The sequence below is a fragment of the Pavona decussata genome, unplaced genomic scaffold (genome assembly GCF_977016875.1).
Source record: "Pavona decussata unplaced genomic scaffold, jaPavDecu1.1 SCAFFOLD_67, whole genome shotgun sequence".
NCBI classification, from domain to species: Eukaryota; Metazoa; Cnidaria; class Anthozoa; order Scleractinia; family Agariciidae; genus Pavona; species Pavona decussata.
Window position 1 is genome coordinate 3,608,684 of NW_028145486.1, and position 13,955 is coordinate 3,622,638.

The following is a 13,955-nucleotide window of genomic DNA, read 5'->3' on the forward strand; positions in this document are numbered from 1 at the left end:
TCTGAAGTTGGATTGTGTGTAGCCTGTTTTGTTAAAATGTTAAACAAGTGGCTGTTTTTGCGTCAGTTGCTTATTGATGATCTATTGGTACTGTTCTTAGAGAAGGCTATTAAAAACACTTCGTCACTCGATTTAGAAATTAATAATCATATACAAACAAAATTGAAATAATGCTGCCCGGCTACCGTTGCAAGCCTCCATCCATAATTTCAGATTTCTTTGAAAAAATTAACAACAACAACAACAAAACGTTTTTATTCAGCTTAAAAGTAGATAAAGCAATGTTCAGGGAATGCGCCGCCGCTATTTGGAAAGCAATCGCACAGCACCTTGGTATCCTTAAAGTGTGTGTCAATCACGGTTCTCAGGCCAATGAGCCCTCATCCCCTGGCAAGTTGTTGTACCAGGTCTGTACGAGGGTGTTGGGTGCCTGGAGGATACCGACGTGATGCTATATATCGACAAGTCCGTTTCTTCTGTTGCTAGCAAACACAGCCGCACCCTGTTCCACATGAATCACAAAGTCGCTCGTTAGATTGACCACTTACAGAAAGAGGGAGTTATCGAAAAAGTATCAGGTCCGACAGACCCACACCCTTTAAGCAGAGACATCACTACCTTCTTAACGCATCTTGGACTTTACCAGTACAAGAGGCTAAGTTTCGGAATCTACGCAGCCGCCGTAATCTTCCAACACAAGATCCAGACAGTGATAACTAACATCCCAGGTACCAAGAGGATCAGTGATGACATCAAACACGACCAAGCGCTAGATCAAAGCCTACAGAGGCCTGACCGTCAATTCTCAGAAGGGCGAATTTAACAAACCAAGTATCGAGTTCTTTGGCCACATCTTCTCCAAAAGATGGCACAGCCCTAGCTCCCAGCAAGGTGAAAGCACTTCCCGACGCATATGAACCCCGGATTGAAACTAAACTCCGCTCTTTTCTGGACAAGCGACAGACCGCAAGTTGAAGCACTCCAAAAAGTAAAAAAAAACCCTTTCAGAAGCCACAACAATGCCGTACTTCTCCCTTGACAAACCCAGCAAGATCCTAAAAGATTCTAGTCAAGAAATCCTTACTCAAGAGGACCAAGCAATCGCTTGTGGTAGCCGAGCACTCAGTGACGTCAAAACCCGTTACTCGCAAACAGAGTGCGAAGCACTAGCAGTCGTATGGGCATGCGAGCACTTTGACCTTTACACAAGAGGCGCACCCTTCCAAGTCCTAACGGATCACAAGCCGCTTGTCCACATCTGGCAGAAGCCTAACCCTCCACTACGCGTTGTATGGTGGGGACTAAGGTTTTAACTTCACGGTGTTGCCATTGAGTACCGCCCCGGATACGACAATCCTGCAGATTACATGTCAAGACACCCTGCAAAGCAGAAAATCTCATCAAGTCGAGAAGAAAAGATGGCTGAGGACTATGTGAACTCCATCTCCCAGGCATCTCTTCCCAAGGCTGTTACTATTGAAGAAGTACAATCTTCAACAACCGAAGACCTGCCCTGACATCGCGGCAGTCCGAACCAGTTCTCGTTTTGGTTTGTCTTTCATCAAACTTCAAATATTCCTTGCCGTCTGCTGTTTCGTTCAACTTTACATCACCCCAGCATATGTCTCTATGTTCTTTGCAGCCTTTGAGCCCAAAACGCATGGTGTTGTTTAACCAGAGTGTGTTTAAAAGCGCTTCAGGATTTCCTGTACCGAGGAGGCCTTTTTCGTAAAGCGTATTCAATTCATCACTGGTTGAAGCTACCGAGGTGTTTGGCTTGTTTCCTTTTCCTTTTTTCTTTAACTCTTTCTGTTTGGACAGGATGACTTTCCTTGTTTTCTCAAATACGAGGTCATTCATGATACTGACAGAGTAGCTGTTCTTCTTTAGATGTCGTTCGAAACTTGCAAATAGACTTCGGAGCGAAGAGGGCTCATAGTCTTTGCAATCTTTGGTTCTGACTGAAATGATAAACTCGCACATGTATTCGTTCAACTCCGATGCTGGAATTTCTTTAACTTTTCTAAGTTTATTCTTGGTTCCTAGAAAGGTTTGCAGAAGTTTTACATTTCGTTGTGGTTTTTGTAACGTAGCTTTGATTTCTTGTTCTGCAATAGAACCGGCATTCACAAACCTTTCCGCCATCTTGAAAACAAAAAGGCAGCTTGCCTCTTTTCGCGCCAAGGATAACGTGGTTTCCCGTACAATCACTCTCCACTAGTAAAGGACATCGTTCGTCCAATCAGACGCCGCGAACGATGATTTTTCACTAGTGAAATTTCATCGTTCGCGTCGCTGATTGGCTGTGACTAAAACCAGAACGATTTTTTCATCACTGTCATCTCTGTGAATAAATCTCAGCACTTATAAAATAAATACAATTAGCCCACGAACGTCATCCTAACGAGTTCAAAACCAAAGCGCTCATTCGAATCAAAGGGTGGTTTCCCGGAATCGATATTGCTTTCACCGGAGTTGTTCAGCGTTGCATACTGGCATGCAAGCACGTTCAGATACAGAGTTGAGCCACTGAGCGTGTCAGACCTCCCACGTGGACCCTGGCTTAACCTTAGCATTGATTTCTGCGGTCCTCTTCCATCAGGTCAATGCTAACTAGTAATGATCGACGAGTACTCTCGTTTTTTCCGTAGTAGAAGCCGCAGTCCTTCCACGGAGACAGTCGTCCCAGTTGCCGACTAAGTCTTTTGCATATATGAGAACAATTTTGTTTTAATTGTTTTCTGATGTTGAGTGGGATGTAATAACTAGTTTTCCCCAGCGTGCTTTTGGAACCTCGAGTTAAAATTCAAGAACACGTGTATTGTAAGCAATGGCCGATAGTCAGCCGTGTTAGTAAAAAACCGTTGTGAAAAGAATCTATAACAGTTACCAACTTGAAAGCGACGAACAAATACAGAATGTTTAACGCGGTGCGTAAACTTCCTCAAACTATAGTTGGTAAAAGTAGAACTTAATTTAGCAGCAAGAAATCAAACATGCCTCTTTTACCTATATTCGTACCGTTAATTTTAAAAAAGAATGGTCGTAATAGAAACGTTCTTTAGTGACTCTCCGTTCTAACTATGTTCTTAAAACTTGAGTTAACTTGAGTTAACAGCCTTAACGTTCTTATAAAAAGGATTCTTTAAATATAAGAGTGTGTATTGACCTGTACTATTTTTTCAGACAATGATCACGGTCAATCCTCTGAATTAAAATATTGGTAGTTTTGCCTTTGAGAGACCATATATCTCTGAATAAGTATTATTGGTTTGATTTCTCTATCACATATATTCAGAATTTATTCGGGATTTTCCTACTTTGCACTTTCCTTATTGCTTTAAAAGTGGAGGAGATGGATTTAAGTTCAGATTTAAGAGCACTGAAAGGGCACAAATGCTGTGTTATTCTTGGAGGACGGCTTGATAAAAGAAATACAGTGTTGCTTTTAAGAACCTGATAAAACTCGTCATTTAAATGAAAACATCATTTTTTTCCAAGATCAAGATGTGCTGTGCACTCACCACTTTTCCGAAAATGAGGATCAACGATTGCATAAAGTTGATGACTCAGGACCAGTAAATGCTGAAAGCTCGTCTGAGAATTTATTAACTGATTTAGAAAAAGAGAAAAGTGGCTCCGAAGATCCGTTCCAAGCAAAGTGCAACCAAGGTTTAGTTTATTAAGTGTTGTTAATACAAATAAAGAGTAAAATAGGAAAAAAAACTCGTTGAAATGACTTTTTAGTTATGAAGTAAAGCGATTTCACTGAGTTGTTTTCGTAATTACACAAGATTGATTCTTCATTGCCATTCCAAAATAGATGTTTTTTATAGGTTGCTAAATAGTTTTCATATTTTGTGACAATTCTTTCCATCGTTGGCGCTAAGGCACTCCTTAAAAGCCTTAAAAGTATATTTGTTCTTTAATGTGACGAATTATCCATTTGTGTATTGTGTTGAAATAGTTCTGTTTCATTCACTTACTTAAAAAATGATCTTTTTCTTCTTTCATCTTGTAAAGGAATTGGTAAACAGCCTGAAGACAAGTTGTGTTCGTTGCCGGAGGAGCTACAAGTAAGCACTGAAGAGGACAAAATCCCAGGAAGATGGACCCAAGGTAATTTTTTTCTTTTTTGAGCAGCATGATGTTTGTAGCCGGAAGGTAAACAAAGTAACTTTAACATTGAAGTAAAAGGTACTCCCGTTTATCTTAAATGCGGTAGACAACTTCTCTCTGCGAAAATAAAAATGATCCTTTGGGTGTTAAGGGCGGGGAAGATACCAATACATTTTGCAGCTGTTAGTATCATGTCCTTTTGCCTTTTGAGATAGTGGTTCACCAAGCACACCCCCTGAGACATTATCCGGCTAGGGTGGGAAGAGAGCTAGAATAGAAAGTGTGTCAAGCTCTTTGCCAAGACCTTGCTCTCGATCGCACATTACTTTCAGAGATTGTCGCGTCAGAATTAAATGTGATGCTCCGACAACTTTTTTAATTTTTTTGTTAAGTTTGGGATGAATAGGGAACTTGAGAACCATGAGACCGTATTCCGTCGTCATGTTATCGTTGACATGTGTCAGTTTTTTTACCATTGTAAACCTTAAAATATTGTACTATGTAACTAGCCATCACTAATTATAAAGTCGTTATTTTCTTATCTAATTTATCGTTAATAACTGGACAACCAACGTGATTGGTGTACGGAAACATATGGCTTAGTGATATCAATACTAACAATAGTAATACTAACTAACACTCGCCAGTACAATGATGGCCTTGATGGGTCCGGAGCCAGTTGTAAACGTAACCAGGTGTGAAGCAGGCATTTCGAAAGGGGGTGTTCGTTTTAGTTCTGAAAGGTTCGTTGAACGTTCTAAGGTCCTTAACTAGAATTAGTCATTTACAGCTTTCAATAACCATAAATACATTCAAACTGGTAAACTTCATTGTAGAAATGACTTGACAAGCTGTTGTTTGTCTATTATTATATTTAAGGTGGTTCCATCTGGTATTCACTTATAATATGGCGCGCGCTATGTTACACATCGAAAGCCAGTTTTCTCTTGTTTTCTTTCTATCAATTCATTGAATTAAAAAAAGTGATAATTAAGAACCAAACTTTGTCCTCGAACCCTCAATGGTTAAATAATGTCTTTAAGTCTCGAGTTAAAACTATTCAAACACTGGCGTTTTGATTTCAATTGTTTTTAATTTTCTTCGGTGAAATTTTCTAAAACTTTTAAAGCGGATAGAACCTTACCATAAAAATCTTTTAAGAGCAAAAAAGGTAGGGGTTACAAAGGTAGATTCTTTGCTTTCTGCAAATTTGTAGTTTTTGCCACTGCGTGAAAACTTGTTTTCTAAATTTTTTGAAAATGGAGCCCTAATTAGAGTAAATTATTTGAAACCTCTGTGCCAGTTTTTAGGAAATTTCACCGGAGGAAAGCGAGAAATCCAGATGAAGTTTGCATTTTTACGGACAATGTAATAGCGTCTTAAAATAGGAATTCGCCAAGATCACTATTTGGGCATGCGTTAACTTTAGAGCAAGAGACTTATTTGCGCCAACTAATTGGATGAAATTTACAACGTCGGTTATATTTGAAGACGCGAACAGTAATGTTTTTGCTTATGAAACTATTACAAAGAATGTTTTCTTTAAAATGGTTTCTCTGTTTCTACTTCAGGGCTGTAATTTGAGCTGCACTGTTGATCATGACTTGTTGGCTGCTTTGCATGAGCTTGCATCAGCTCGCGCGCACACATTACTAAAGCTCATCACCTTAAGGTGTCTCTCAAGGGTTTTAAGGTGGCCGAATACTTTTTTTTAGGTGTACAGGTGTTAGGTGACGTTATATGGAAACTATATATTTCTGGACGTCCAAAAATTGGTATGGTGTAAGACTAACTAAGAAAGAATGTATTTTCGTACGTCTTGTTGAGCTAAGTACCGTTTCCATGGCAACGCAGTAAACTATTTAACGTCCATAAATAGTAAGTTTCCTTTATTTTCAGAAAATGTACTCATTAGATGTTTTCCATTTTTTGTATCCAGAAAAACTCACAGAACACTGACACAGTTGCACTATTGTCATGTAATTTTAACAGAGAGATCTCCTGTAAATACTGTTTTGCATTTTAATGTTTTGAGAAGATACCCTCTGTTAGATTTAGGTTTCTCTTTGTAGGCGAGTTACGCTTTTGGGGAACTATTTTCATGCCAAATGTCATGAAATTCTAATGAGCGGTTCCTTAGAAAACAGTTCATTTCCACGAAAACAACCAGTCGCAATTTTTTGGTAAAATGCGCATGCGTGGCTTTAATTGGGTTTCATGGCAAAGATGAAAAGCATGCAAAAGGTTTTGGTTAATGACTTTTTTTGCTCGGAATAAAAAGAAAAAGAGTCCACAAACGAGAAACTTAGTTATTTAGGATCAAAACTTAACTTTATTATCCATTTCATGTGAAATTGAGGAATCACTTTATCGACCACCGTATTTGCGTACCACAACCCTAGCGCGCGCTTAATAACATCACTTGCGATAGTTGTCGGTAGTTAAATCATTGCGTCATCAACCCAGTTGCAAAACTATGGGCAACTATCGAGCGGGGTGCCAAACGAGACAAAACTATCGGCGACAATCGATATCAATTTGAGCATTTTCAAACTCGATGAGAGCGGCCGATAGTAGCCGATAGTGGCCGTTAGTTAGGTGCCAAACGAGAGCGAGAGTTTCAACTATCGGCCACTATCGTTTACCATCGGCTCTCGTTTGGCCCGGCCTTAACAGTAAAGCGCGCGCAAACTGTGTTCGGCCACGTTAAGCTCGCGCGCGCACTGATGATGCGAAACAGCGAATAAGTCAACAATACAGCTCAATTTACAGCCCTGCAGTAGTGTCGCTCCAGCGATTCGTATAGAACAGTCTCTTGAACTGATGTTTCCAGACTTTTAATAAACTTCAACTTGTCCCTCAACACCGTGAGAACTAAAGATTAAAATGTTTACAAATTACTCAACTGTACAAGATTACGCGGATGAAAAATAATTGCTACGCTAAACAAAAGGTAAAAATTACAGTTTACGCAAATGGATAAAAACAACTAAATGAAAACGCTAAGTACAGTGACATTGACTTGCGTTGATATAAATGAAAGTAAAAAACGATACAAAGCAATAAAACTTAAGTTACAAGCGTCGCTAAGTGCGCGTACGCTAATTGAAACATTAACTCGTAATAACAAAAGCAGCGAAAATATTTACCTTGGTGCTGCCTTTGAATAACTGGAACGATAGTTTCTATCGTAGCTTGGTGAACTTTAACTTGAACTTTCTTGAACTTTCTTGCACTTTAAAACTTTAACTTGACTTAGACTTAACTTCTTGAACTTACTTACAACTTGTGACGGAAAACCAATGCACCTATCAATGTTAAGCTGCTGGGGGGGGGGGGGGGGGGAAGGCCGGGCAAAGGCGGGGGATTTGAACTCCGATCATCTTTTCAGCTCAAATGCCCGACCCCAGCTTATGGAGTCAATCGAGCATATACAATTAGCAAGAAGAAAGCTCATCAATATTCAAACATATGTAAAAAATATGCACCAGAATACAAAAGAGACAAAACTTCTTCTATTGAAGTAGATGGGCCGTGAACTTCGATGACCTTTAGTGTTAAAAAGTAAAGCCGATTCACTCACCTTCCTTTCGCTCATGGCTTGGTTTGTTTCGTCAGCTTGCGACTTCTACTTGTTTCCAGTCGTTCTCGGTCATCCAAGATGGCGTTGGTAGGTCCCAGTCTACTAACGGTTGAAGTCAAAAGTTCCGACCCCGACCCGACCCCCGGGACTCGGCAAATGATCAAAAGTCCCTACCGTGGGCAGACTTGTTACGTCAAATCCCCCGCCTTTGCCCCCCCCCCCCCCCCCAGCGGCTTAACATTGATAGGTACATAAAATAGTTTGACTTTTTACTTGATTTGCGCTGTCGCGTGCCCTGTCGTGATTGTGTCGTGATCGGCAAGAGCGCGCGCTATTTAAATTACGCACTTTCTAGAAACTTCTAGATAGTTCTACGAAAGACTAAAAACATTACTTACGGAAAACCATTTCTTAAATAAGCCGATTCCTAAAATAAATTACCGGAATTCTTAAACAAATAACAAGTTGATAAAACGAGAACAATATAAACAAATGCCGTGACTCTCACGGTTTCTTGCGGGTGCTACACTCCCACCAAATTATTAATGATTATCTGAGGAAACTTTCACAAAATCATGAATAATTTCACGATTTCACTGAGAGAGGAGTCACTGTAAACGATTTGAAACTACTTTAATTTGGATCAGTCCCTTCTAAGAGAAGAACCACTTTCTGGATCGACCTTTCAATTACGGATGATTGGGAATTGTTTCTCTCCTTCTCGGAACCTTTAACACCCAGCTTGATTCTGACTGAGCCAACGAGACCATCTTTATCTGGCGTTGTCTCCATAATCTTGCCAAGGGGCCACTCATTTCTTGAGGTTTCATGTTGTACAATGACGATATCTACAATCTTCAGATTTCTTCTTGGTACTGACCAGGTCATAATTTTACCCTGATTTTACCCTATCTGCATGAAGATTAACCAAAGGATAGGCCTAATTAGGAGAATCAGAAACCTACTGCCATTACAAACCAGGGCTACCTTATACAATACCCTAATCCTACCTCTTTTTGATTACGGAGACGTTGTATGGGGGGACAAAAATAATGATATCCTGATGTAAGAATTGCAAATTGTACAAAATAAAGCTGCTCAAGTTATGTTGGAGCTTCCACCACGAAGCTTTCCAACTGAAGCGCTAAGAGACTAGATCTCAAGCCGCTCTCTACGAGACGTTTTTTCCACTGTTGTACTTCAATCCACAAATGCCTAATTGGATCGACTGATTCTGACTTTAATTACTTGGGCGGAGCCCAAGTTGTAAAATAGGATTTCTCCGTAAGTCTCAAATGGCAAAGAGGGGTCTACTGCGCGTGCTCTACATGTTGGCCGAGTCTGCATGTTCACTGGCGAAAAATGTCTGATTGGCCGAAATTCCACCACGTGACTTAGTAGTTCAGCTCGACGCGCGGAGCCTGGACCGTAACAACAATCCCTATCAAAATGGCGGCCGGTGATCTGCATGATTGCGGACTTTTCACAATTTTACGACCAGCAAACTGTCCCTGTTGTGAAATCTCTGCAACGTATTTTTTTGGAAAGAGGGTTTAAAGTTTGTACAAGAGAGGAAAAAAGCAGACGTATATAAACGTTTGTCGCGACAAGGGTGCACGTGAGATGTATTGTTAGATAATTTTACTTCGTGGTGTTCTCGGCCGAGAGCTCAATATGTGGACTAATGCTCATCTTAAATTGCGGACCTGCTGGTTTAGGAAGAAAAACCAGAACAGGTTAAGAGTACCATGGTACCTTGAGAGAATTCGATGAGTCCACGACTCGATTTTCGGGTAGAAACGTTAAGTAAATTGTGCGGTTTACCCTCGTCACTGGATGAGTGCGTCTCGAGAAGAAAATGAATACTGGTAATGCTGATGTCCACTTTCTCAACAATGGATTACCCCAACATTTTTTACCTTCTATTTGATAGGATAGGGGAAAATGTCCCTATTTACCGCTCACATGCCCACTGCAAAGGTACTATCTTTCTGACATTTCATTGCGACCGTAAGTTAAAAAAAATGCATGCGCGCATTCACGAGTTAAAAATTATACGGACAAACAGTATACTTGACTATCTGGTCTTTTTATTTCAAAGACAGGTTACAAACTCTGTCTCTACAAAACAACTGATGTGGGTTTCAGTGAATGGTTGTTATTCCAACAAGGCCTTGATATAGCTTGATAAGAGACTTAGTAGCATTGTTATTTTCATTAATGTAGATGTTGTGGTTCAAATTTTTGTTTGGTTCAGTATAATGTTCCATTAGTTTATCCTCATAATCATAGATAACCAAACACTAAAAGAAAGGAAAATAAAATTGAACAAAGGTTAAATTAATTTTGAGCCACAGCATAAACTTGATTAAAATATGATAAGTTACACTGAAATTCATGACTTGTGTTTTACTCGTGTGTTGTTTCAGAAATAGTATGCATGTAAATAGGGACAAGTTACACGCTCACGTGAATGGAAGGAACGTCATGTACACTGTATTATACCAGACAAGAAAGTGTCTTTTGATAGTTAACAACATGAAATGATATCACTGGTAGCGAGCTACAATGTTATCATCCAATATAAATAAAAGGCAACTCTCTCTCTAACCTGGGAAGTAAAATTTGTTTTTAAATATTGCATTGTTTACTCTGGTACCAAAAAGATTAAAGCAAGGTTTAAAACCAAATAATGGGCAGCCACTGACTACCGCTTATAAATTTCTCCGATTGTATCTATTCATAATCAATTTCATGCAAGACTGAAGAAAGCTTACAAAAATGCACTTTTACTTTGTTTTTAGGCAAATTAGTACAATTTCAGTGATAGCTTATTTGATTATTGACAAAATGCACTGATCAACTTAAACTTCAACATCCCCCCATACCCACTTCCCCAGGCAAACCACCAGGAATTTGAGCTTTTTATACTAAGGGTCGTGATAGGTTGTTCAATTTTGTGCCCCCAAGGGCCAAAAATCCATTCAAATGCACAACTCTTAAGGCTTGTCATTGAGGGCAAATTCTCAGCCTCAATCACTTCTCACTATTACCTTCAAAAAGAAAGAAATTCAGGGAAAAAATTTGGTTTAAATTTCATTTTGTTTATTTTATTCACCCCATCATGGGATTGAGTACAATGAGATGTAGCCTATGGTTATTTGTCCTTATCTAACCATTTACAGGCAGCACTTTCTCCTCAGTTATTTTAAGACCCTGTTTGAGTGTTGGTTTGGTCAGGAATCAAACCTGGGCCTCCGTAACAATATTCTGCTAAAACAAGCCTGAAAATCTGATCCACCTTTTTTGGTTTTGCTTTGAAACCAACACTTTCATGCAAGAACTACAGGAACTAAACAAATGATCATTAAACAAATATATTCAAGGAAGGCCCCCTTTTCCTCTGCCCAATAAAAAAACTCTCAAACTGTAATAACACTGATTTATTTCATTTTCCTGGTGCAAGATATTTTAGATGGCACTGAAAGTAAACAAAAGATGCCCCATACTCAAACACTTCAGTCTCTGGTTTCAAGGCCTCTTTTTAATGCTGCTAACCCTAAAGAAAGAATCAATAATTAACCCAACATTAATAAATGCAAGAAATTCAAGATCCTTCCTTTCCATTATTTACTGTGTATTAACAGTATTTTTCAGTCTGTTGGCACTAGTAATTTCTCTTAATTTTCCCCATATGTAGAAATGTTTTGTTTTACCATTTTCTTCTTCTTAGTTTTTTTATTTTCGTATTATCTTTTTTATTCATATGACAATAATCCTAATAAAAATATGAAATTTAAAATTAAAACAACCATGGAGAAAAAAAAAATAAAACAAATAAGATTCCTTGAAAACTAAGAACCCATGGATCTGGCATAACAAATAAAGAGTGAAAAAATTCTTACTTAACATTAAGGTAACAAGAAATTCTTTATTGAATTTGAATCCATGTGAATAGGGAAATATTAGATTGATTTGCTTTACTCAGTTGCACATTCCATTAAAGTTTGACATTTGTCCTGAATGAAAATAAAATACAGTTGTAAATTGAGAAAACATTAACACGATTCAGAGGGAAAACTAGATGTTACGACTGCAGTTGAAATAGGTTGACATCATCTGCTGACTAATCGACCATTCTATCCCTCCTCCCTCCATGAAATTCTTTAAAAACTGCTTTAACTTGCAACTCTTATTTGATATTTTTTTAACTGTGCATCATCTCCAAACAGCATCGTTACAATGTATAATTTTCAGGTTGTTTAAATGTATAATAGTCCTGACAGAAAAGTTGAAAACTTTACTTATTTAGAAATTATGTCTGCTGAGGCAATAATACATAATTCTTAGCATTTGCATACATATAGATTGAAATGAAGACACACGCAGGGAATAACCTTTGTTAGAAACTGTGTCTCCTCTTTTTTCTGGGTAAAATATTCAGGAAAATATATTACAAGCGCTTAGGTCGCGACTGCTCAAACTATATATTTACGACTGAATATTACTTTAAGTAAGGTAATCAACCTATTGCACACTCTTCTTGCTTTTCCTTTGACTTGCTACAGCAGTGCACAAGATGAGCAATTCGATAGACTAGCAATCGTTTAGTTTAATATTCGCATAATTGTTTACAATTTATCATAATGTCACATTTCGAACTTTCCCAAGTTTTGCCAAAATAAAAATTCGCTGGAACTTTTAAATATTTTTGAAAACAGTTCACCAAAAGGGTCTTTTGGAGCAAATAAAAAGAAATTCGAATTTTCGCTGTTGTCACCGGATTCTTGAAGGTTACTGACAACCGCTCTTAAGGACGGTGCCTACTATTGTTACTGCGCATACAGTCTGCGCATCTGGAGATACTCGGGTTTCCTATGGGTGGTGCCTACTATTACAGGGATATTTTTGCGCGCTTCAAAACTATGTGGAGAAAGCAGAACTTAGCAAGTGATTTTGGTATCCAAGAAGAAAATTGGGGGTAACCATGCATTTTTCAGAGATAATAAAGCTTCAATTTGGAAAAAAGCGTCATACATTGCTTTGTATTTTGCTGCTTTTTAAAATAATTGTTGCTCAGTTATCTCTAAAAGATGCGTGGTTATCCCCAATTTTCTTTTTGGATTTCAATAGCCGTTACCAAGATCTGCTTTTCCCGCATAGTGATAAACCGTGCAAAAATACTTCGCTATTGGTAGGCATCGTCCTTAAAAGGTTTATAAAATCTGTATGTAGGACAGGATGCAGACTTAACTCCAATTATTATTATTATTATTATTATTATTATTATTATTATTATTATTATTATTATTATTATTATTATTATTATTATTATTATTATTATTATTATTATTAACAATGACGTCGATAAGTAGTCAATGGCCTCCAAAATTTTTTGAGTTCCATCAATCATTTATTATTCATTGAGTATTGCAATACTCAATGATTAATCAACTGATTACTCATTCATTATCCTTGGATTACTCATGATATGTCATTAACCATTCATTGATTAGTTATGTCTGCAGAGTAATTTCCTTAAATAAAACATAAATCAGAAACTAGAAAAAAGTCGGCAGAAAGTTTTAATGTATGATCATTTGTAAACAGAGGCAGAAAGAAAACAAGATGAAGAACAACAAATTCATGAAGTTTTCCTGGAGAGCAAATTCAGTGATGATGAAAAGGATGTGATCTTTTCCCGGGATCCCCTGCCAGAACTAACAAAAGTCACTGTAGAGGATGGCCAAGGTAATCAATTATAATTCCGGACTTCTCGTCATGAATTAGTAACTTCCGACATTATTGGACACATTAATGATGTCAAGATACCAACGAGGAATACAGGTTATCATTTTACCCTTAGAATTATTAGATGTATTCAGAAGCTCTGCCAGCCATAAGTGCCTTTTAACAGTTTTGAAAACTTCGAAAGTAGTTTGTTGTCTAGTGAAATGGAATGGCCAGTCTACTATTAATGGGTTATTGCTGCCATTGTTATCCAAAGCTTTGTGGAAGAAAGGATTGTTTATTCTTGGACCTTGTAACCAAGGTATTCCTTTGGATATCAAATTTTGTGCGTTGCTAAGGTTTAATTTTCTGTAGACAACGGAGATTTTGCTGTCAGCCAAGTTATTGTAATTGTTTATTCATATCCACCACAATGTGAACTGCCGACCAGTTAGCTCAGTTGGTAGAGTACCGGACTACCACGCGGGAGGTCGCGGGTTCAAATCCCGGCCGGACCACCACT

The 13,955-nt window shown here is 38.2% G+C and overlaps 2 protein-coding genes across 5 annotated transcripts in view; one reads left to right on the plus strand and one right to left on the minus strand.

Moving 5' to 3' along the window:
- LOC146478143 (uncharacterized) overlaps positions 1-13,955 on the plus strand; it is a 91,033-nt gene that overhangs the window by 38,184 nt on the left and 38,894 nt on the right. For all 4 annotated transcript variants that reach the window (XM_085112814.1, XM_085112816.1, XM_085112817.1 and 1 more), the window contains 3 exons: positions 3,502-3,672; positions 4,024-4,119; positions 13,313-13,453. In XM_085112814.1, the coding sequence (XP_084968940.1) occupies positions 3,502-3,672; positions 4,024-4,119; positions 13,313-13,453 (408 nt within the window). The remainder of the gene's footprint in view (positions 1-3,501; positions 3,673-4,023; positions 4,120-13,312; positions 13,454-13,955) is intronic.
- LOC146478144 (uncharacterized protein KIAA1958-like) lies at positions 1,474-2,145 on the minus strand. The gene has a single exon (XM_085112515.1). It carries the CDS (start codon positions 2,143-2,145, stop codon positions 1,474-1,476), a length of 672 nt encoding a protein of 223 aa, XP_084968641.1.